Source organism: Fundulus heteroclitus, chromosome 13 (genome assembly GCF_011125445.2).
Source record: "Fundulus heteroclitus isolate FHET01 chromosome 13, MU-UCD_Fhet_4.1, whole genome shotgun sequence".
NCBI classification, from domain to species: Eukaryota; Metazoa; Chordata; class Actinopteri; order Cyprinodontiformes; family Fundulidae; genus Fundulus; species Fundulus heteroclitus.
The window spans coordinates 17,941,187-17,966,216 of record NC_046373.1 but is presented as its reverse complement, the minus strand read 5'-3'; the positions used below and the strand labels follow the sequence as shown (position 1 = coordinate 17,966,216).

The 25,030-nt window shown below is 40.3% G+C and overlaps 3 protein-coding genes across 3 annotated transcripts; 1 reads left to right on the top strand and 2 right to left on the bottom strand.

Annotated features, from left to right (window-relative positions):
* Nucleotides 1-1,821: 1,821 nt before the first annotated feature.
* Nucleotides 1,822-8,694, bottom strand: LOC105935080 (heparin binding growth factor). The gene is made up of 6 exons (XM_012875306.3): nucleotides 8,204-8,694; nucleotides 5,643-5,719; nucleotides 4,928-5,066; nucleotides 3,983-4,141; nucleotides 3,734-3,904; nucleotides 1,822-2,057 (listed from the first exon to the last, which is right to left on the bottom strand). The coding sequence occupies exons 1-6, from the start codon at nucleotides 8,288-8,290 to the stop codon at nucleotides 2,037-2,039; spliced, it is 654 nt and encodes a 217-aa protein (XP_012730760.1). The 5' UTR covers nucleotides 8,291-8,694; the 3' UTR covers nucleotides 1,822-2,036.
* Nucleotides 8,695-11,003: 2,309 nt separating this feature from the next.
* On the top strand, nucleotides 11,004-18,395 carry prcc (proline rich mitotic checkpoint control factor). Its single transcript, XM_012875302.3, has 7 exons — nucleotides 11,004-11,778; nucleotides 11,858-11,905; nucleotides 12,865-13,344; nucleotides 14,020-14,112; nucleotides 14,241-14,387; nucleotides 14,554-14,619; nucleotides 17,137-18,395. Exons 1-7 carry the CDS (start codon nucleotides 11,476-11,478, stop codon nucleotides 17,221-17,223), a joined length of 1,224 nt encoding a protein of 407 aa, XP_012730756.2. The 5' UTR covers nucleotides 11,004-11,475; the 3' UTR covers nucleotides 17,224-18,395.
* A 1,124-nt stretch (nucleotides 18,396-19,519) lies between these two features.
* Nucleotides 19,520-24,469, bottom strand: mrpl9 (mitochondrial ribosomal protein L9). Its single transcript, XM_012875305.3, has 7 exons — nucleotides 24,203-24,469; nucleotides 22,205-22,364; nucleotides 21,988-22,112; nucleotides 21,842-21,895; nucleotides 21,630-21,731; nucleotides 20,418-20,501; nucleotides 19,520-19,910 (listed from the first exon to the last, which is right to left on the bottom strand). The coding sequence occupies exons 1-7, from the start codon at nucleotides 24,281-24,283 to the stop codon at nucleotides 19,647-19,649; spliced, it is 870 nt and encodes a 289-aa protein (XP_012730759.2). The 5' UTR covers nucleotides 24,284-24,469; the 3' UTR covers nucleotides 19,520-19,646.
* Between the last annotated feature and the right edge of the window lie 561 nt (nucleotides 24,470-25,030).

Here is a 25,030-nt window from a genome sequence, read left to right as displayed (position 1 = left end):
CTTTAAGCCAGCACAGTAAACGGATGAAATAACACCGAAGCAATGAAAGAACAATCACAACAACTTTGTATCACAGTGAAAACAATGAGACCACTGAAGGAAAATGACTTGTATTCCAGTTAAAAGGTTGGGCAAAATTATTATAATTTTTTTTTTTTTTTTTTTTTTACAAATTCAACAGACGTAACTGTAAAGGAGGAAATACACCAGACGCATCCTACACATAGGGTAGCTTTTCATTATAACCAGTCAAATTTACACTAGAAGCATAATACACGCGTACAACGCTACGCGACACGAGGTGCACCTTCTACTTAGTGATCTTTCTATGTGGCGACTTCTTTTCTGCGCAGAAACACGCAGCTGTGGAGCGTATTTGCAGCGTCTGGTGTAAATTTAGACTTTTAATGCCGCGCCGCTTACAAATACGCACCCGGGGGGGGGGGGGGGGGGGGGGGGTATTTCCTGCTTTACACTGATTTCTTCAAGGAAAAAACAAAAAACAAAACAAAAACATTAAATGTTAGCATCCACAATTTCAGCGATACATTTCCAAAAGAGCAAATTCTGTACAACTAATCTGTGAATGCAGTGAAATGTCGGGGGAAAAAAAATGTAACTAGAGAATGTGTATTTAGTTGACGGGTTTCATTGGGATGATCTAACTCAGCGGTGTCCAAACTGTTTGCCACACATGGGGCCAAAATCCAGTCCAAAAGTTCTCGCAGGCCACGAAAATAAGATTTTTAATTTATCTCCCCTCATGACGTTTCAAATTTGCATTTACCTGCTCGATAACAAACTACACGCGCAACATTTTAGTGAAACAAAGTCTTTTTTTGAAAACAAATGGGATCTGTAACATGAATAGTGCTTTATAGCATGTAGTTTAAAAAAAAAAAATTCTCTTGTCTATTACAGAGTGTAACACTTGCCTTGTTTAATCCAAGTAGTTGTTTCTAACATTTTCCATTTTAAGATTTCAATATGTAAATATGAATTTAGCTCTAATAATAGCGACCTGTTTCCACCTGCAACAACTGGCTGATCTGGCTGAACAATCAGTTTTGGCCACACTTTGGACACCCCTGCTCTAGATACTTAAACCGCTCCACCTCTACGTTTCGAGCCGAGGCAACGCTCAGGAATGTCTTTCTGCTTTCTACAAGTCGCCATCAGCTGAGGAGAGTTACGGGGCCGTTCTCTGCAGCGGTACGGGCAAAGTTAGAGAAAAAGAGGCCAAACTGCACGTTTTTGATGTGTAGCCGCCAAGAAGTCCAACGTATAAGGGGGAAATGTAGAAATTAGTTACACAATTTGGTCACCTCCAGGGAAGCGTTCGCGTCAAAGCAACAAAGCTGGTGTCGCTAAAGAGGTGGAGAGTGAACGACGGGACTGAAAGTGCAACTCATCATGCATTCAATGACTGAATAAAAGGCTTAATGAAGCGGGATGATACAAACGGGGTGTAATGGTTACAAACTATAGCAGAGTGTGTGTGTGTGTGTGTGTGTGTGGTGAAGACGTGTTATTTTATTCTGTACATTATGTTTTTAAAACCCATTAAGTGGGAGTAGTTCTCAAAGACATATTTGCGGTTTAGATCTTTTGTGTTAAATGTGGTATATATTACGTTTATTTCTTCCCTCGAACTGAAAAAAATGTTTTGACACCTATTATTCAGTCTTTGTAATTATGTAATTGCACTTGGAAATATAAAATATATAAACACCAAAATCCTGTTTGTACACAAGCTTGAAAATGCTCAGTTCAATTGTTTGACGTCTGATCAGCGAATGTGTTTTTTTTTATTTATTTTATTTTTATTTTGGGATATACAATATCCCAAAAGTGGTAAATGGAAGTTTGTTTGTCTTTCAATACAAAGATGTATTTTTTAATTGTTTTTTATCTCTCTCTCTCATAATTCGCTCATTAATTAGACAGCTGAAATCTGGCACCCTACAAGTATTTATGTCGATGCCTGAACTCCAGAGAAAAGCATTGAGGGTTGTTGGTTTTCTTCTGAGTCGGTGTTAAGCGCTGTCTGTCACAGGCTGCAGGGAGAGAAGAAGACAGCAGTTAGGGCCGTGGTTGTAACCCAAAACGCCGAAAAATTCAGAAATTCCATGCAGCTGCTATTCCACTACTGTAATGTCCTCAAACATCGACATGAATACAGGATAAATATGCAGACAGCGATCTCCTAGTTTACTTGCTAGAGAAAGATTTTATCACACCTGCTACCTGTTCAAGAGACCTCCACAAAAGGCCAATAGCTTGTTTTGAGTGGTGCAATTTGTACTCATGAGTTGGTTCTTTTCTTTCCACCTTAAGAAACACACGCCGAGGGGACCGGTGGGAGGGGCTAACGTTCTGCTCTCACGTGTTCGCCTCACTTTCATCAACACTGACTTGGCAACTATTTAGCAACTTTTCAGACCGCTCTAGTGACTTTTTTATTCAAGGGACAAGCAATGGATCTAGCGATTTTGTTCCGTGTTTGAGAGTTTGGCACCGATTACTCGGACTTTACCGTCTCTTCAAACCATCAGCTGTGAACCCCTCCTGCTTTGAAAGCTCTGACAGGCGGTCAGGGAATGTTGCCGTGCTGCAGCAGCGAACTCAGCTTGAAGTCTATTTCCCATTGAGCAAAGCCTCTATTACATTACAAAATGGGATGTAGATATATTATAAATCTAACTGGTAACTGTATTTTTTTTTCTCTGAAAACGTTGCACTTAAATGGAATTTAAACTCCATTCAGTTTCATTTATTCCGTACATCCACTGTGGGCACCACTGCTATCTTTTGGTTGAAATTGTGATTTTTTATATATTATATATATATATATATATATATATATATATATATATATATATATATATATATATATAAAAATAAAATTATACATGTAGTTTGTATTCAGGTAAAAACATTATTTAATACTTGTTTTTTTGTTTTGAGCATTATTTAGTGTTTAATAAATTTTCCCCCTTTTAAAATGTAGATATTTCTCTCTCCAACATACTTTTTATTAACGATAGTGTTTTCGCATATTATCTTGTACTTTTATTTTGTTTGTTTTTGTTCTAAATGTTAAAAAAAGTAAACCAGTCAGTGATCATGGTTTTACCATTTTGTTTGATTAAAGAAGTATCAATAATAAAACTGATAAAATACCGGATCGATAAGGAGTATCGTTAAGAGTAGTAGGATCGATAAATCCTCAACAATACCCATCCCTACTGATACCGCTGTTTGTGTGGGGCTTTCTAATTACAGGTAGTTGACACAAAACCAATAGTTTGATTGGCTATAAAACAGAGAAACTGTGTTTTTCACTGTGTATCGAAACAGATGTTTTTATTAGTCACTCTCCTGTCAATAGAGAAGCAAACCAGTTCCCTATAAGTCTCTAAAGTAAAACCAGCTTTGACTGGAGGTTAGAACCAGCTGCATCGGTTCCAAAATGCAAAATGGTTAAAAAAGATGCATATTAAAATCGGACAGGCAGTTTAGGTTCTAACATAAAAGTATATAATAATGTCATTGAATGAAAAAACCTTGATGCCATAAGAAGCACAAGTCTAATAACCTTTTACAAATTATGTTTATCTATACATAACAGGTCTACAGCTGATTTATATGGGTAATGATATGCATCATCTTACCCAGACCATAGGTCACAGAGGAAATTCTATCTGTTTTATCATTAATGAGCCCGTTTCACCTTTTCTGCCGTTAGCTGGCCCTCTGCTGGAGCGCTCTCCTGGCCTTCTGGTTTCGAGTCGCTCTGTGAGGAAGGCGACGTTGCCTTGGTTTTATCCACATCATTAAGCTTGGCCTCCGTGTTGGTCTTGTCCCCTTCTGCCTCGGTCTCCTTTGGCCGCTTGGAAGACTCCTGTCAGAGCGCAGCCAAAGGGTGAGGACAACTTGGCAGGAATCAAACTGTGGCTGTGTCTGAGAGACTGAGGCTTACCTCTGCGGACTCATCTACTTTTCGTTTAGTCCCTCCCCTCTCGTTCTTCTCGTCGATGACCAGAGTCCCTTCATCTTCGTCACTGCTGCCCTCGGCATTGGCTTTCTCCGAGCTGCCCGTGTCTCCAGCAGTTTCTGATGAGTTGTCCTTCTTCGCCGACTAAAAAGAGACATTTTTGCCACTGAAAAAAGGTCCCATTACTCCAAATAAAACATTAGAATTCTAAATTAAGTTTGGAATGTGAATCCGATGTAAATATGCAAGTCTTAAGAAAAAAGGACACATCCAGTCTTAAAAGACCCTTTATAACGACATTAGAGGCCAAAAACTGCCGATGTTTGGCGTAATACTCATGATTACAAGCCATCAGAATCAGAAATACTTTAATAATCCCAGAGGGAAATTGCTGTTTCAGTACAATTAAAGGTTAATAAACAAAATATTAAAAACCTACAAACAACAAAAAACACCTTGTTCATGCATTACCCTCTAATGCCGCATGGCATTAGAGGAAAACATGCAGTAATGTTAAAGAATGCTCCTACGATACAGGTTGCAACGGAAAAAAAAAAAAAAAAAAAAAAAAAAGACATTTTACTTGCTCTGGATGCATTGTTAACATGGACTCCAGATGTTGAGAAATTGGTAAAGCTACTGAAAAATATCCCATAAAACCCCAATCGCTTCATTCATCTCAACATGTCTGGTGTTATGGTAAAAAAAAATAAAAATAAATAAATAAATAAATAAATAGTTGCAGTTTCTTACTGATTTTACCAGAGCATATGAATCCACCGTAAGAACATTTGTAAATATATTAGTGGCCCAGAGAGCCTGAATGTTCGGTAGATCTATTTACTGCAGTCCGAGCAGTTCTTTGCCATATTGACATTTTGCACAGCGAATAACAATAACAGGCATCTTTCATTCAGAGAGACTACCGACCTCGTATCCTTCATGGGTGACAGTGGGGTTGTTCTCGATTTCCCAGAGTCCGTCAGCAAAGCCTTTCCTCTTGTTGGGTTTCCCGAACTTATCCTTGCATTCCTCATATGGGAAGAGATCCTTGGCCCCGAGGAAAGCCCTGTGATCATGGAACATGCTGGATTAACATCCATGTGACATGAAGGACGCAACAAATAAATCTGAACGACCACAAAGCTCTGCAAACTACACATTTGAAAATAAACAGCCTTCACATGACCCCAAAGATATGCTAAAGGTTGGCTTGGTTCATTTTTCAATGACAGATTAAATTCTGCCAATTTATATATGGCAAGTGTAAAAGTAGCCAAGCCAGTTATATAGAAGTGTTTTCGGGCTTTTTGTTTGAATTATTGCACTTTTACAGCAAATGTCAAGATTAATATAAGCACTAAGGCTACACAGAATTTAATATCTGACCAGTCTAAAACAACATCCCTCATAAAATAGATTTCCAACAGTGTTTTGATCACCAAAGTTACAAAATAAGTTTCTCAAAACAGTATATGAACAATTTTTATTGTTTTTTCCCCCCAGTTTACATATTCCCTTCCCTTATATGGATAAGCAAACTACACCACTCCATGCTAAAAGTAAAAGACGGCTTTGGGTTAGACAAAGTTTTTCCTGACTTCTGTCCTGCACAAGGTAAGCTAAGTAAAGCATAAATACTTACGTCTCGTGTGTCCCGAAAAAGAACACTTGGTACTTGTTTGAAGGCGACTTCACGGCCCCTTCAGGTAACTCGTCGATCTGGGAAACAAACGAAAACATTATCAGGTGATACTGGTTAATCAAAATCCATCTGATATCAGAACTATAACAAGCAAACTTAAAAAAGGGGGACGGATGCTTTCTCAGAACAGTGAAAAAAAAAGAAAAAAAACAAAAACCCAATCTTATCATAAAAAGGTAAAAAAAAAAAAATAAATGTTCCCTTTGTTCAATAATAACTGATATGTAAACAGCCGGTCACAGTTAACCATAATGGAATATCATTGAGTTGCCAAACTTCCTTTCTGTGCCCCCACTGGGCCAGCCGACCTGCTGGCATTAACGGCCTTTCAAAAAGGCCACGGCAAAATAAAGAGGGACAAAAACACCATAATGACAGACATGGCGACCATTTGTCTCTGCCAGACGGGGCTTTTGGCATTCGCCAGATAGGAGCGCTGCGAGCTGGTGGTTGGGGCAGGACTCAAATTCCGTTGATACGAAGCTGATAAGATTGAGTAAAGGGAGGGGAAAAAAAGACACTGCCCAAAGTCACCGCCACGGGTGAAAGTTGTTTGCAATAACTTTTTACTGAACAAAAAAAAAGGGACGGGGCGTATGGTTTGGAAAGATGTTCAGATGTACGAATTATTGCTCCATTATGGAGTGTTCCCCGTAACAATATAACACAGCAGATGTTAGGTCTTTACTTTGGCGACACGCTCCAGGAAAGGCTGCAGTGACTACCCATTTTTACTGGGAGTGGGAGCGGGGACAGCATCTGCTGTGTCGGTGTCGAAACAATTTGGTAAGGTGGTAGTGTCATTAAGGGACTACGGACTAACTCTTTCAATGGATTTTTGGATGTGAATACCTCCTCTGCATCAAACTAAATCATTGCTTCTCAGTTTATGACCCACAAAATAACAAGTGACTTGCAACCACAAACATCACTAATTGAAATGTAATAATTATAAGAAATATAGCTTTCACAGATACTATATCTTATTGTATGTCCTTTTTTTTTTTTTTTGGTATAAACAAATGTGAGGAGCACAGATGTGAGAGTTACTTATTTCTTAAAATATTATATTTCAAACAGATTTTTAGGCACCACCAATGTCCTTTGGAAATGTTTTAGCAAAAAAAAAAAAAAAAAATGCAGGAATGAAACTGAAATGCTAATGAATCATAACAATTAGGTTCTTAAATTAAAGTTTTAGCAATAAAAACATCAAAAATTCAAAGATAAAAATTGCACTTTTAAAGATTGTCAGAGAAATATGATTTTTTTTTCCCTCTGCAGTTTTTACATCTAAATGGCACTATTGTTAATTCTCGCGACGTATAACAAATAATCATGCATGTTCTATTCTTAACCAATTAATGACATAATTAATCCACTTTGTACAAATGTGAAATTTATAGGCACATTATATGACGTTGGCAGTATCTAAAATTGACAACATTAATCCTGATCCATTTTTTGAGGAAAGTCATTAAAACAGCACATTTTTTAAAAAAAAATTCCCACTGGGAAACAATAGATTTCAAAATAAGCAAATAACAAAAACATTAAAACAGATTTAAATGGAGAGGCAGTGTGTTAAAATAAATGCATATTGAAACAGCCCATGACATAGTATTCTCCATTTAATTTAAAAAGGGGGGGAAAAAATCACTTCATTATACAGAACCCTGTACAAATGGGTTCCATTTGTAAAAGTTATAAATTAAAGAAATAAACACACGCGCTTGCGTGCGCACACGTCCAGGGACCAATTAAGGACTCAATTCTGTAAACATAAACACAATCGTGACAAAATAATTTCCTTTCAGGATGTTAAAACTATTTAAAACGATAAACTGAAGTCATTATTATGTGGCAGGTTAAGCAAAAGGCCATGAAGTCATTTTAACGCGAGAAGCAGCTCAGGTGCAACATGTGAGGCCAGGTGAGCGTGTTTGCAGAAAGCAGTGCATAAAACAATAATCAAACGGCTATAAATAAATCAAAACATCCTAACAGTGCATTTAATGAGCCTACATGACTTCGTGCGTTGTTATAGCTTGGCTCCGGCAGTTAGCTAACCTTCGCTAATGGTTATCGGTGCGCGTGACATGACCGTTAGAGATTGTGGCTCGCGCGCCGTTCTCCGTAACGGCTGCGAGAAGCTTAATGTTGACGTTAGCCACAACAGGCCTCAGGGGGACACGAAAGAGGCGCATAACGGCTAATAAAAAGAAGCCAATGACAGCATCGGTGTTTAATACGATGACTGGATTCCTTATATGATGATGCGCCCGAAATAAATGTATATTACGGTAAACTATCGCCCTTTTTTGTCCCGTTGGCTTAAAAAAAAATACGGCGGCGCTAAGCTAACTCATGGTAGCTGGCTACAGTTAGGCCTCTTGGGCGAACAAGTGGAAGGCAGCACGGCAGCAGGGGGCAGACAGACAGACTGAGGTTAGCAGCACGCTCAAAGCTAGAAAGCTAAACGTGTAACGGCGGGAGCTTACCCTCGCAGGCCAGTGTGGATATCCCTTCATTTTAGCAAACACCAGGTCTCCAGGTGTGTATTCCTTTTGCCTGTTGGACCTCGGCATGATTCTGGTTGAATATCAGAGATGTGTTTGAATTAAAAAAAAAGGGTACTATTGTAGTTTTTGCTGATTAGAAGCTCTCGTGGACGCCTTCTGCGACAAAAACCAAAGCCCAGCGTCGACCCGACATCCAAACAAACAAACCAGGCGCGGAAAATTTGGAGCGAAGACGCAGCGGACGATTTTTTTTTTTTTTTTTACGTCTTCGCCTTTGGATTGAGAGCTACGAAATCAAACCACAGCCAAAAATAATAAAAGAACCGATTCTGCTCTTAATAAATTTCTACAACGTAGCGCGGTATACCAACAATTTAGTGTGAACGCTCGCTCGCCCTCCGGACTATTTAGGTTTGAAATTGAAACCCGCTTTCCTCTACAGACGCGCCCCCCGGTATTTACATGTGAACAGAAAATAGCGCCCCTACTGGCTAGAACTCAAATCACTTCGAATTGCCTAAATAAAAAAAACATTTTGACACTACATACATTTATCACGGTTGAAAATAAACCAAACCTCTACCGTAATTAGATTTCTATTTTTATGTATTTGAAAAAAAGCGTATTTTTAGAGAAATAGGAGTAAAGTAACAGTTTTACTTTACAATTGTGAATATATATTGTGGAAGGAAAAGTATTAGAGGACAGAACCATTTTCTTTCTGAGAAAATATCAAGGCCGGGTAACATTTCCCAAAACCCTGTTGGGAAAAATGTGGTGTAGTCTCATGTGATCTATATTGAGCTTTTGGACCAGATTTACAAGTGGATGTGTTTGTGTGAGAGAAAAAAAAACTGGTTCATCAAAGGAACCTCATACTCACAGTGAAATATGGTAAAGACAGCATCATGATCTAGGATGAAAAAAATAAAATATCTGATAAACCTGAAGTTTTTGTCAAGGTGGTCTGAATTATCCACCACTCCATCTACCAGTTTCATCAGACCAAATGACATTTAAAGTTGTTGTCCCTTTGGGCATTTGCAGAATCAGAATTGGCTTTCTACACTACTACTGGTGTAACTTCTTATTCCTCTCCTTTTAGCACATGTCCACAGTACTTGTTTGACAAGGAATCTTACACTCTTACCATCATACAGAATCTGAACAATGTCTTTTAACCTTCTCTGGGGTCTACATTTCCCACCTCGATCAATAAAATTTGAATTCCTCCATCATAAACGTAAAAGCCATGACATCCTCATTTGGGCTTTCCTGATTTGTTTTAAGAAAAAAAAGTCTCAGTCTCATCATTTAGGTATTTCCCAAATAAAAATACATACAGTTATCTTACCTGACTTAAAACACATTAGTGCAATTTAATGTGAGGCGGTAACAAAAATGTTGCCCTACACAGTGTAAGTAAATATTGTCAGTACTCCAACAGAAAGTCTTTTTTTAATATATATTTATTGCCCATTAAATTTTTTTTAAACAAAGTTGAACAAATTAGATCTTTTTTGTTTCTGTTAACCATATATTTATCAATAAAGTCAATTGAAAGACTGAAACTCATATTAACTCATATAATTAATAAATAGATTAATAAAAACATGATATATTTGAAGCGCTTACTTCAGTTAATTTAGATAATTATGACTTATGTCTAATGAGAAAATACAATTTGGTTTCTCTAAAAATGTTGATATTATATAAATATAACAAAAATGTATTTCTAATACAGAAATTTTGGACTTCTTAAAAGTATATCTATGTACTGTATAGTATATGTTCTCAGTAGTAGCTGAGACTTATTTCAGTGTGACACAAAGTGATCAGCCAGTGTCTCTGCTGAGGTCTTAAATCACTTCTGATCCAGGGGCAGAGAAGCATCTCACATGGAAAAAGGAGTAAAAGGACTGGACTTTTGCTCAATCATGATTTCAGAATAAAGTAAGTGTTGAATTTCAATTGGAAATCAATGTCCCGGAGTCTGGAGGAAGCGTGGAAAGGTGCAGAATCTACGTTACGTGAAGTCCAGTTTGACATTTCCACATTCAGTGATGATTTGTGGAGCCATATCATCTATTTGTGTCGGTTCAGTGATTTTTGTAGTCAAAAGTACAGGATTCCAGGGTACCAATACATGCTTCAGCGACGATATCACTTGGCTTGATTGTCCAGCAGATTATCCTAACCTGAAAGCAATAGAGAATCTTCATGTAGGTCTTTTGTCAAGAGACTGGTACAACATGGGCTTCCTTATCATAAGGAGTGTTACACAGCGAGCAACCATGTTCTTTTAACTTGCTTTAAGAATTACCTTTTGTGGCATAGCCCCCTTGTGGAATGTGTCAATGTTGGTAAGCAGTCTTCCCAATGCTAATAATGGCCATAACCACACATTTGTGTGAGAAAAAAAAATCCCATTTTCTTTAGAGCAGCTGCTTTTGAGTTTCCCTCAACTTTAGATGGAGAATAAATACCTTTCCTGTTCCACAATGAGGAAATTATGGTGAAACAGTGGCAAAAAACAACAACATAGATAAGCCATACTCATTAAAAGTATATATATATATATATATATATATATATATATATATATATATATATATATATATATATATATATATATATATATATATATATAAACAAATGAGTTTCACATTTTTAATAGGATTACTGAACTCAACAATATTCTAACAGATTGAGACCCACCTGTTTAATTTTAAACCTGTGTTGTTGCACAGCCCGTCCACTAGGAGGCGCTGTGGCGCGGCTGCTGCTGTAAACAGTGGAGGAAGAAGGAGACGGCGGTCGTCCTCAATCGCTGGATGATGAAGGCTAATGTTTTGATGGAGCTCGGAGAGTAATGATCTTGATTTACGAGCGCAGGGACAATTTAAAGCGACGCATTGTGTTGTTTCTGTTCAGTATTTGTTATTCTAGTTAAAATTACATTATCCGGACAAGAAACCGAGGAAACAGATAACGGTGGCCTAGCTAACATTAGCTAGCTTCGCGTTTCCAGTGGATCAACTCATCGCGAGTTCCCGTCTCGAAAGCTGCAACTATAGTTGTTTATTTTCCACGCCTGCCGCTTGAGAAAAGACAGTTTTACCTTCAAATCGGGGCGCCAGCGCATCATAAAATCCGCGTTCGTGGCTTTTCCAGATCCAACTTCAACGAGACGTGTTCATCCATGTCCACTAGCTCCCGCAGATTACTAATCCTCGGTAACCTCAGCAAACATGTCTCTTGTCGCTTACGGCAGCAGTGATGAGAGCGACTCGGAGGACACCTCGACCTCCGCCGCGGCAGACAGCAAACCGAGCGGGGGAGGGCTCTTCTCTTTCCTGCCCGCTCCCAAAACATCTGGATCTGCAGCTGGAGGGAAGGAGGGAGCGTTCCGGGCGAAGCACCCTGCGGCGGAGGACGGCGCGGCCCGGGAGGACCTGGGCTCACCTGCGGGGGGCTTCTTCTCCAGTCTGCCCAAACCCAAGAAACGAACCGAGCCCGTCAGGATCCCCGCGCCACAAGTCCAGAGACGGGATGTATGTGGCATCTTGTTCAGAGGTGGCACTGCTGTGCTTCGAACTGAAGTTTTAATTTGTGTTTGTTTTTGATCCACAGTCAGACTCTGATGATGATGAGCCGACTACAAAGAAGCTCAAAGCCCAGGTAGGACTGAGGCTGTTACTGAAGGGGACATAATCAACATATAATTAACCTATAAATAACAAACTCTATATTTAGCTTCTCGGTATCTCCAACCTTTTATATTAAATGCACAGTGTTTCTTTATTATAAGTGTTGAGGAGTGGCGAGACTTGGAAACCGGTTTTAACAGATCCTCTCCGTCTAATCTAACGTAGTTTGGTCTCTTACATGCAAACACTTTTAGCATGTGGCTGCTGTCACTGAGCTATATAATACACTGGAGTGCTGATTTTGCCGAAAAACTGAAGTCACTGGCCGCCATCTTGCTACTCCCTACTCTCACAGAATCCCATAGGATTTGCTTGCAACAACAAGCAGTTTTCTGGCTGTGTGAAAATGTTTGACAGGTAATTTTACGGTCAGTTGATATTCTAGCACTATCAACTACTAAGAAATTCGGTGCTGAAATATTTTACATGTTATTAATTTTAAATATATATATATATGTATATATATAGTATGTGTATATGTATCTATGTATATATATATGTATACACATATGTAAATATATGTTTTTGTATATTGTTATTCATATATTTAGAAATGTTAAATATATATATTTAAATGAATAGAATGCAAAATATTTCAGCACATGACTTTCTCAGTACTTGATAGTTTTAGAACATAACATAAAAGTATATGGCATTTGACATTTTAAAAGTCTTAAGCCTCCCCTGAACATGAAAAAATCCTCGTTATTTGATGCTGTAGCGCACATATTCCCTAGTTACTGGAGGAAAATAGGGAGTACCAATATGGCGGCTGGTGGCTTCAAAGCGACTCGTTCAAACAGACGGTGATTAGCACTCCAGTGTATAATATAGCTCAGTGGGCTGCTGTACCGTGAAACTGTACCGTGGCACAGTTTAAGAGGTGTGAGTGTTCCCCGTTTTCACCCGTTCGTCTGCGTCTCTCACCAGGGTCCAGGTTCTGGTCTGTCCTCCATTCTCCCCAAGCCCAAAAACCTCACCGTGAAGGAGATGGAGAGACCTCTGATTCCTCACACGCTCACCAAACGGCAAGAACCCAAAGCGCTCAAGCCGGGGGCCCCCGCTCACGGCCTGATCGGCTCCAGCGCGTCTCCCTCCGCCATCAAGGCCGCGGCGAAGTCGGCGGCCCTGCAGGTGGCGAAACAAATAGCGACGGACGACCAGGACAACGAGGAGGACATTACCCCTCAGAACTACTTTTCCCTGGAGGACAGCTCCACAACCGTTCCCGCTGTGGTGCCGACCGTGGATCCTGAGCCGGCGGACCCCGCTGAACCCTTCCCCTACGGGGCTGCCGATCAGCCGGGACACTCGAACGCACCTCTGGACTTTGGGGAGAATCAAGAGGGTGCGAGCGCATGGGAAGGCCAGTATGAGCAGCCAATGGCTGGCCCAGAGGCGTTCCCTGAGGTAATACTAACCCTATACTCTTATATATGAGAGCCAGCCTGCTTCAGATGCAGAGTGATGTATCTTTTGTTTAATATCTTAATTATTAGTAGAATACAGTGTTGTAGTCAAGTCACTATGCCTGGAGTCCGAGTCCAGGTTCGAGTCTCCAGTGTTCAAGTCCGAGTCAAGTCCAAGTCATTAAAAAAAATCCGAGTCGAGTCAGAGTCAAGTCCACTACTCATCCGAGTCATGTCCGAGTCGAGTCACTATTGATCAAGTCGAGTCCAAGTTCCGCACTAAAGTAAGCATAGCCTACATGTTTTTAAACTAAAAAAAAAATCCACACTCCACCACATTGCACTAATAATTTAGATATTAAAATCATACACCAAATAATATTCTAATGACATATTAAAATTATAGCCTAATGATATAAAAAAAAAGTCGAGTCTTTTTCTCAATTTCCGAGTCAGAATGATCTGAATGTAGGAGTCCGAGTCCAAGTTCGAGTCATCAGTGCTCAAGTCCAAGTCAAGTCACCAGTCTCTAAATTTAGCTAATGACTCGGACTCGAGTTCTACAACACTGGTAGAATCTGAAGCACCGTTTCTTGAAAATGTGCTGTCAACTTTACTTATAATAAAACTATACTTCGGGTGAAAAATCCTGCCTTTTTTTTTTTCCCGTTTAAAGGGATGCTATAACGAGCCATACTACCAGGATCCTAACCCCGAGTTAGCGGAGGCCGGGGCGACCGACAACTCGGCCATTTTTGACGACGAAGCGGTAAATTGATTTCCACGTGCCTTTTTTTTTTTGTTTGACCGTCCCATTTCTGCTCCACCTCGGTGTCTAAAATTAGCTTCTAATTTGCAAACTGTGCATTTTTTTTTCACCCGCCCACGCTCGTGCAGTTTATGCGGCTGCAGGGGAAAAGAAACCGAGGCAAGGAGGAGGTGAAGTTCCTGGAGATCAAAGGGGACGACCAGCTGAGCGGGAACCAGCAGTGGATGACCAAGAGCATATCGGAGGAAAAACAAACCCGCCAGTCGTACAGCAAGGTGAGCGTTGTTGGCTGCAGGAGCTGACAGGGTTGGCTAGCTTGCAGTCGGGTTAATGAAGGATACAAGAGTTTTGATTGGGGGGGGGGGGGGCATAAAACGATAGGAATCTTCTAAATAATGATGCATTCAAATCTAACTTTGGTGCTTTTTAATATTTCTGCAGAAAAGAGGAGGGCAACCTACGGGACAGCAGAGGCGAAAGCATCAGATAACGTATCTTATTCACCAGGTGAGCAACCGAGGAATCGCTCATTTGGAATGATGTTGATTACATTTTGTGCTGAAAGCAGTTATAAAGAATGTTTCATTGTAAGTTTTTATCTTTATGGGCTGATATTGTTCTGGTTTGTTTTTAAACGTCGTCAGTTTTCTTTTCTAGGGCTCCGAAACGTACAAACTCGTGTGAAAACACCGTTTTAATTCAAATAACTCCAGTGATGAAATGAGCTTTTTTTTATTTCTGTACCATATTTGATTATATTTTATTTGAATTTGATTTCACACACCAACACAAATTGTGCTTAATAGGGAAGTGGAAGAAGTGTGCTGTATGGTTTTCGAAGGTTTTTGCTGTTCAGGCGTTGAAACGACTTAATGATTTTATTTAGTTAATGATTTTATCGTCTCTTTGCCTAAATAGATTTTCCTATCCCACATAAAACAAGTATCAGCAAATATATTGCAGGCATATAGAGTCTGAATGTATGCTGTTTAAATGATTATCTAATATTTATGGCAGTCCAGACAGTTCTTTTCCATCTGCTTGCTTACAAATGCATCCCCGCAGCATGACACTGCCACCACCGTGTTACACTATGGGGATGGGGGGTGCAGGGCGAGAATTTGTTCATCCCCCCCAAAGAGATGATTCAGTTTATCACAGCAGCAGATGGAGTTACACAACATAACTGAAAGTAATTTAGTAATAAAAAAACAAGCTATGATATAAAATACGGGTTACAACAAATATAAATACTATATACTAGGGCTGGACGATAAAGGAAAAAAAGTGTATAGATAAAATTTAAATCAGATTGATTGATATTGATAATTATCGACAAATTCAAAACATATTTCAAGTATAAACTTCACCGTTTTATGCTGTTGTTTAACAACCTATTTTTAGATACAGACACACACAAACACTGAATTCAAACTCAACCCTTTATTTGAACAATGTTTTACCAAAACGGCAGGTTTTTAAAAAACAGAAAAGAACACGTGATCTCTGAACTCCTTGAAGGGGGCGGAGCTTGGTGACAGAGCGTTCCTGTGTTTGTGATTGGTCTACATGGCTAGAATGTATAGGGAAGGAAAACTTTTATTCTATTGAACTTTTTATTGACCCTTTTTTTTCTGTCGTTGACATACATCTGTCTATCGATGTATATTGTTACTGACCTATTGTACAGTCCTACTGTATACAGATAAAGACCTGCTGTGTGCAGCCACTCCCCCAGCAGCATAGAGCGCTGCTGAGGCTACCACGGTGGGCACGGTTAGTTTTTGGTGCTTTACCTGTAGGTCAAAAGGTTCAGTTTTGGCCTCATCTAACCAGTGTATATTTGTTGTGTCCCTTATATGAATTTTGCCAGACTTTAAATGAGACTTTTTAATATCTTTCTTCTAGTCAGTCATCCATAAAGGGCAGATTTCTCAAGTGCATGACGATTAGTTTGTAAGTCAACAGATTCTCCCGCCTGAATGGGAATGCAGCCAAACTTTTCCAATCTTTATTTGCAAACAGAAATTAAAAGCACGTGTCATTTTCTTAACCTGACTCCGCCAGATAGATTTGCTCCGCATATCCATCTGGAAACCTTCCGTTGAAGTAATTTTGGGAAGGGGCGAAAATACTGGTTAGCTGATTGGCCTATGTTGGTGATAGACGGGCCAAATGAACCAATCAGATTCGTCCTCGCTCTGTTACGAGCGACGACGAAAACACAACCACAAGCCAAGCTACTCTTGCTGCTGCAGGTAAAGGCTCGTTAGCTCAGCAAAGAAATACTCTGTAATTCCGATAAAACTTGCTCGATAGCCACGCTAACGCTAGTTTCATCGGCTGAAGCCGCCATGTTGTTTAGACTGAACTGACGCGCTTCCCGTTGCGTCACACCTCAACCCGCCTCAAAGCCAACGCTGATTGGACGTTCGTTTGGTGAACGGCTCCAAATTTTCTTTAACAGAGAGTAGCCAGACTGATCTGCGAGTGAAACCTTGAAAGCTCGCGAGATCAGATGGTCTCACGAGGCTATCATTTTCTGTCTAGCAGCACTCCACTTCCTTTAGTTTCTCCTAATATCAGTTTAGACCGATATTCTTTAAAAAAAAAAAAGGGATATTTAATCAAAAACAAAATTTAACATGTTAAAATTGGGTCAGAAGCCTGTGTTGCTTCCAGCACAAATTGATCCCTCAACTTTTTTTCTGTACATATAAAAAAAAATACGCTTGACGTTACAGCATGCAGGATGCCCAAAAATTCAAAATGTGCATTAGAAATTCACATTTCCATACTCTATGCTTTTAAAATAAGGGTGCATTTAAATGAAATGATACTTTTAATAATAAAAAGGTAGATTTGTTTTCTATTTTTAACCCATTTACTAATAGCAATCAACTAGCCACTAATTGGCTCTTAAGCTGTCCTTCCATGTCACACAGGGTTTATCCATCTTTAGTACCTGAAATATTTAGGAGACAGATTTTCTAAATTTGTTTCGTTTGTTTCCAACCCCTCCAGGCAAAGGAGCGTGAGCTGGAGCTGAAGAACAGTTGGGCAGAGAACCGGGTGACCCGCCGTCAGACCCAGGCCAAATATGGTTTCTAGGTCTTGTAGCCGTGGACTGCTGTGGCGCGCGGATACATCGTGCCACGTGTTACAGATTATCGGATTGTCCCCTCTTCTTCTAGGAGCAAAAGCTGTTTCTTTTCTTCCTGCTCTGCAGCCTGCCATGTCTTGAACTGATAATATTCTGTCCTTTGATATGGTGTTACTCTGTCTGAATCCCGGTCAGTCCTTTTAACAGTAACTATAAGCGCCATCCCTAAAGAGATGCCCGAGCAGTGTTTTGAAGGTACCAGAATAGTTTTTCCCTGTGGACTTGCGTGAAACATATTCCCGGCATTCTCCGAGGTTTGGTTCCCTGGGAATCGTATTCTTCTTAGTTATGATGTAAAGCTAGAAAGCTGAGACGTAAAAATACTCACTGACTCAACCAAAGGTCAGTAAATGACGCTCTAATGATGACGATTTAGCTGAGAGCCAACACTTGGATTGTCTAGATTTATTTGCGGCGGTAAAATGAATTGGCGTCACGATCTGTCGCCGCTGCCGAATACAGCCCATCTAGAATTCAGGTGAATCCTTCCCCAATCGGCATTTCTTCCCAAATGAGCTGCAAACGTTTCTTTATTTTTACTGGGAGAGCTAGAAATCTGCATCATTTTTTTTTTCTTTATTGCTTCGTTTTCTGCGGTCTTTAATCCGAACAGTTTAGTTGCAGTTCGCAAAAAACTAAATTCCCCGATTATGTCTAGCTTCATTCTACTTCTGATCGGCAACTGTTGCATCTGGTCTTCCTTTTGTCTTTACGTTTTTATGTGACTCCTTAGAGCATTTCTGTATATAACATAACATTTTTTTCCAGATAACCTCACTGTTAATGACGTGCCGCTTCGTCCCAGTAGTACGTTTCTCTACAAGATGCAAGTAGGAGTTCTCCAAAGGCCTGTAAATGTGAACTGATCCAAATCAAGCCCATTGTATTGGGCAGAATTAAAAACCCAAACGTCAAGTCGGCAGTTCCATGGGTGAGTTATTTGTGACAAATAAAAAAACAAAGTAAAACTATATTTGTTCTCATGTGAAGCAGGACTGAATTTAATCTTGAATTTTAATCGGAAAACCAGAAGTTGCTAAATTTCTTGCTCACACCACCCCTTTTTGTTTACTTTGTATAAGTGTGTAATTAAAATTCAATAAAGGAGTTTTGAATATTCCTTTTGTCTTGCCTTTTTGATGCTGTTTCTTAATTTATGGTCATGATTACCCCATTTTGTAGCTGATCACAGACGGCAGACTGATTCTCAGTCACTAGTTCACATCCTCTCATATCTGGCAGGAATGTCGTGTACATTTTGTGCTTTTAATGATGCAGAAATCCACACATGCACGCTTAAATATCTACATTTGTAATATTTCTTTTAATATATAGATAAATCTCCACTCAAAAGTTGCAGAGGACCCACATGCTTGTTTTGTAGCCATTAGCAAGCTTCCCGTTTAATCCTGGATCCATTTCAGACGCTCGCCGCTCCAGCCTGCTTTATCTGCTCCAGATGTAGCTTTGATGCTTTAGACTTTCTCTAATTGGAACATTTGTCTTAAGTTTCAACCATCTGTCTGTTGATTGGAGGTGAAGAAGGATTTGAAGCTCAATTCTGTCCAAAGCAACACCAACTTCAGCAGTACTGGCCCTCAGCATGACGCAACCGCCGCCATATTTAATCGTTAGTGCGGTGTTTAAAAGCTGCACCTCATCTCCTCAGACCATGACCGGCTCATCTAAGCCGGCAGCTTCCGGTTTCAGTCGGTTTGCAAGGTGTCAATATTAGACTTGATGGATTCTTTCATGGTTGGCGCTTGTTCCCGGTTCACAGCAAGCTTCGGCCTCAGTGGTTCCTGACATCTGGATCAGGGGGACGTTTCGTGTCCGATGGTTTAAACTTGGACACGGCTGTGTGTCAACATGATGATTATACCCAAAAAAAATGGTTTAGAAGGGATAAAGCGGACTCACATTGGCCGTATGAAACAGCTACAAAAGGCGTGTAGTCGAGGTGAAACGTACTAAGGAACATTTATTGAAGTATTAGTGGAAGTACGGGCAAGAACTAGTTCCTTTGTGTGTCAATTTGTTAAAAAAACAACAACATTCCAGCCAATAGACTACAACGATGCTGCGAGGAAAAGCGGGTACAGATGAGGGATGGAGAAGAGCGGTTCAAAAATTTCATTATTAGCCTAAATAAATTAGATTAATGCTCACAATGAATGGATGTAAATGTCTGATCTGAACTGTTAACCCCAGTATAGCATGTTTATTTTAAAGAAAACTCACCACAGTAATAAACAAGCTTTAATTTTCCACAATAATGAACAAATTTACCGATTCCACAGTGAGATAAAGATCAGCTCTCACATTTATTCCCACACATCAGATACAATCAGCTTGATGTTACTAGAGTCCTTTACTTTTGATCAGAGTTTTCACTTGCTGGTAGGGTTGCTCCCTGCTGGGTAGGGGCGGCTGTTGTCAAGGAGTCTTTACCGTCCTCCGCTTCATCTGCAACAGAAACGGCTTTTAAGGCGACGTCCTCCTCGACGGCAGCCTGCGAGTCGCGTTCGGCCGCCTGCAGCTTCTGCTGCGCCTTCAGCTGCTTCTGGTAGGTCGCAGACTGGTCCTCATACGGCAGCAGGGACATGTGGACCCGGACCGTGTCTATTCCATTAACCTGGAAGACATTCAAAGGCAAACTCAGCACACCCACTGTTGCGTTTCTGTGAACTTCCCGTTCCCGTTAACGGGGAGTTTTTCTTTCCACTGTCGCTTCATGCTTGCTCAGTATGAGGGATTGCTGCAAAGCCATGGATAATGCAGACAACTCTCCCTGTGGCTCTACGCTTCTCCAGGAGTGAATGCTGCTTGTCGGGACTTTGATGCAATCAACTGGTTTCCTTATATAGGAACTTTTTGACCAATCTGTATAATCTGACCCAATCTGTATAATCTGATTGAATTTGAGTTTGTAAAGTGCCTCGAGATGACATGTTTCATGAATTGGCGCTATATAAATAAAATTGAATTGAACTGTTGTATTTCTAAAGCAAAAACGTCAGCTACCCACAAACTGCTGCAAACATAAAAGTACAGAAAACTCTTCTTTTGCAGGAAAGAGTGCATTTGAAATAATGGTTGTTTCAACGTACTTTTATGCAGACTAGTTGGAAGAACTACTTACGGTGACGTCGCACCAGTAGTCGCCCACGTCCTTTATTGGCTCAAACGGCAGACTCAGTGCGTGAGGTGGAACGACGATTCCCAGCTGAAGAGATGTTGCAGAGAAGAGAACAAATCAGACGCTTACATTTTCAGACGAGTTATTTCGTACACCGTCATCAAGTGCCCATAAAACAAAAAAAATATTAATATCCCACGTAATGAATTGTTTGGCTTTATCAAAAATCTCTCTGAAATTCTCACAAAATAAACTTTTGTCCCGTTCTCCTTCAATTCTGTACGTTTAAACAACGTGAAAGATCATGAAACAAATTTTAAGAACAGAGCGAGATAACCCGAGCAAACGCCAGCAGCGGTTTTCAAACAACGGTTTCACAAATACCAAGAAAAAGCTGTACAGACTGCAGAAAGTGGGCTGCCTCTGCGCATTACGCCCCTAAGCATCCTCTGGCTCCGCTCTGTCGGGTTGTCTAGCCTGCCACTCGGTGGCCGAGTTGCTGTGGATCCACATCGCTTCCACTTTGTTTTAAAACCACTGACAGCTGACTGGAAATTTCCTGACTGAACTTGCTGCACAGATTTCTTCGTATCGCAGAACCACGCTGGGGTTCACTGATCTCCTGAGAACGACCCGTTCTTTTACGCGCTAGTAGAAAAAGTCGCACCCTAGAGGCTTGATTCTATACACCTGTGCTCATGGAGGTGTTTGGAACACCTGATTATGATTATTTGGCTGGGTGAGCTAATACCTTTGGCAATATAGCGTGTGGTTAATTTCTTCCCCATAAAATATTAATAAAAAACAACAACAAAGAAAATTAATTCTCATTAATAGAAATGTGTCTTATTAATCCAATACAGCAACAGGATTCAGCATCGATTTGAAGTCTACTGGTCACATGACTGGGATGTTATTAAAAAAAAGGGGGGAAAAGCATATTTTCCATTAAAAATATGGATTATAACAAAGTAGATCAATGAAAATCTGATGAAATCCTCTGAGCCCAGCCCACACTGAGTGGCAGAAGGTGTTTGTACAGAGCGGTAACAACAAGATTTATTCTCCCACTGACTAAATGTGCTTAAATTAAAGCAATTTCTCTACACTTCAAACATATGCATTTAATTCAATAGTTGTTGTTTTTTTTTTTTTTTACACATCTTTACCAGCTGAGATGACGACGCGTGTACAGCAGAAACAAAGTAGACAAACCTTCTTCAGAAACTGTCGGCAGACGACTTCCTTGGTGAGCTGGAAGTCATCAGACGGCATTTTGTTGATATTCAGCTTGGAGCGCTGCAGGAGCTGCACTGTCTGTGAAAACGAGGAGAAAAGCATTTAGTCAAAATCTGTTATCCCCTCCACATCCCAGTGGTTGTCAGTCAATTCTGAGTAAATGAATTATTATGGCCAGATAAACTCACCAGTTGTCCTGTTCGGGTTTGTAATCTCTGATCTGGTTTGCCCTCACGCAAAAGCTGTGTAAAGACACGAAACATGACGGTGAAAAGCTATATTTGACCGTCTAACACTTGTAAGAGAGAAATGAGTCACCGGGTCTAGTACGTACTCTCATCTCATCGGCAAACATCTGTTTGTTCTCCGGTGACGGATACACCGCCAGGCCTTGGGCCAGCAGCTTATTTCGCCCGACAGACTTCCTCACGAACACCGTTTCGCCTCTCCCGCCGAGCTCTGGCATTTCGAGCGCAAGGAGGAGGTTTTTGATGCAATCTGTGACTTTTCCTAAGTGATTTAAGGTCAACGTGGGGGCGGTAGGTACTCACTTGCTACATTTTCAGTCAGAATGAGCTCCATCTTCTCCTTGGGAGCAAATCTGGTGTCCTCGACCACCTTGTAGATTCTGTGTCTTCGGGGGTAAAGCCTCGGCGGGCTGCCCACTTTGGACAAAGGGACCTGCCACCATCGCTCCACTATAACCGTGTGCTGTGGAGATGAGACAAAAATATAATACATTCAAGTCGCGAACGGGTGAAAAGAAACAGAACTGAATCCTGACATAAATCAGAAGAGACAGCGTGGTGAAATCAGAGCCAAGAGAATAAAACGGGGTCCAGCGTTCCCGAACGTTTTCAATTGCGACATCCAGAAATGTTCCAGACTTTAAATATCGGAGTCCATTTTCAGACAATCGCTAATATTCAGCGCGATTTGCTGCACGGCGTTCAGGGTTTAGTGTCAGTGGGCATGCGTCACAGCTTAACTGTCTGGAGACGAGTCGTTTATCTCATTATCTCGAGAGCTTGGTGACATTTTCATTGTGCCACGATAACAATCTTTTTTTGCTTTAATAACTTCATTATCTTGAGATAAAAGACCTCAAGCTCGGCATTATGTTTAATCAAGCTTAGGTTTTGGTGTAATAATTTCATAATCTCATTATGTCGAGATTACCAGACCTCAGGCTTGTTTTGTGGTGATAACAGTTACATAATCTTGTAACGATAAGATCACAAGATGCCTTTTGTTGCACTGACCATTTCATATTCTCATCATCTCAAGTTATAATCTCATTATTTTAGCACAACAATAAGTAATGCTCGTCATTGTCCGTCATGCGGATTTCAGACAAGATCTTTCATAATCTCATTCTCTGGAGCCAGAAATATCCTCGTCTCGTTCTGTTAGGGCTGGACAATATAGGAAAAAAATCATATTGACAAAATAGAAATCATATTGATCGTTATTGATAATTATCAACAAATTCAAAACATATATTTTGAGTGCAGCCCTGACCATTTTAGGCTGTTATTGATCTATTATTAGATACAGAACACACAAACTGAATTTAAACGCAACCCTTTATTCAACCAACTTTTTACCAACACTGCAAGTTCCAAGCCCCGCCCCCTTCAAAGGGGCGGAGCTTGGTTGTGGAGGTTCCTGGGTCTGCGTTTGTGATTGGTTGGGAGGATGTAGTGACTGTATTATTAATCTACATGGCTAAAATGCAAAAGGAAGGAAAGCTTTTATTCTATTGAACTTTTTATTGACCCTTTTTTTCTATCATCGATATACATCTATCGGTCGATATACATCGTTATTGAATTATTATCATCCAGCCCTACATTCTGTTGTGATAACAGTTCCATAATCTCATGTCGAGGTAACATTGCCAGGGTTACTTTGTGTGACGAACAACTTCATCTTTTCAACATCTCAAAATAACAAGCTCTCAAGCTCTTGTTTTGCTTCAGTAACAATCCTATTATCTCTGTATCTTGAGATAATTGAGATAATTACATCTACATGCAGCTTTGTGATTGAGAATATCTTACAGGATTTCTTAAAGTATGCATGTAACCCAATGTATTTTGGGTAGATGTGTCCATGTGCACATGTTGTGCATGTGTCTGCATGCCCTTAGGTTAGGTGTGAACAGAAGTGGAAACATTATAATATTTAATGACACGGGGTTATATTCTAGCACTGGGAGGATCTACTGCAAGAATGACTCCTATGGGCTTTCAGGGAAGTTTCATGAGATCAAGGACTAGAATTGGGTCAGGAATCAAAACATTAGGTAATATCAGCAAGGAGAAATGGAAAGAAACTCGGTGTCCGAAGAAAAATCTTGAAAGACCTTCAGAAACCTGGAGGAACTTTGATCTAGAACAGCTGACAAAGCGTCTGGCTCAGGGATGGCTTCAGATTGTTGCTTTAATAAACACAGCAGAGGTTTGCTTGTCACATACCTTAGATGTTTGATTGTGTATTCTAACTTTAAAAAAACAAAAAGAAAACAACAACATTGTGGCACTGACCTGAGCAGGAGTCAGAGAGAAGCTCCTGGCAGCAGGCTGTCTGGCCAGACTCTGAAGGACGAAGCGGCCGCGGCTCCACATGTTGCTTCAGGCCCGCAGCGGACCAGCACCGCCCGCAACCTCTCTGGTTCCGCTCCCCCTGAGCTCCCTCCGGGCCTCTGGTCCAACACCGACAGCACCAATTTATCCAACCAGCTAAGTCCTGTTAGCGACAGCCATGACTGCTGATCTCGCTGCCACAGACATGTGTCGGTTGTGATGTGCAAGGACGCGGTAATGTGTCTACCGCCACCTATCAGCCGGGAGGATGTACTACAGGTGCGCTTTTACTGCGTCAAAGGGGGCTACCGAATCTTTGATTTGTTTTTATTGCAAATACAATTGTATTCTTATTAATTTTTTTTATCTTACTTGCTCAACGATATATTAAACACAGTATCTTTACGAAACAAGCTAATTAGTCATATTTCTGCAGGAAACTGATCTGGAGATCGTTGTAGATGTGAAACATAAAAAGGGTCTTGCAGGTTACGATGCAATGTTTCAGGTTGATTATCTCGGTCTGGATTTTCACTTACAGGATGTGGGTCACTCTTGCTTTGGTTAGTCAAATTTGTTAAATGGGTGCATCTATTTCTGGTTTTAAATGAGTCACTGGAGGTTTGTGCTCCCTGTTTACTATAAAATGACAATAAAACATGGTTGCTCAAAGATGAATACTTTGTGTTGCACATCACAGTTTCCTTTTTAAGAGGATTTTTTATCTGTATATCTGGCCTCGCATTTTTTTTTTTTTTACGTGTATATCTGCATCAACCGGCCAAGTTG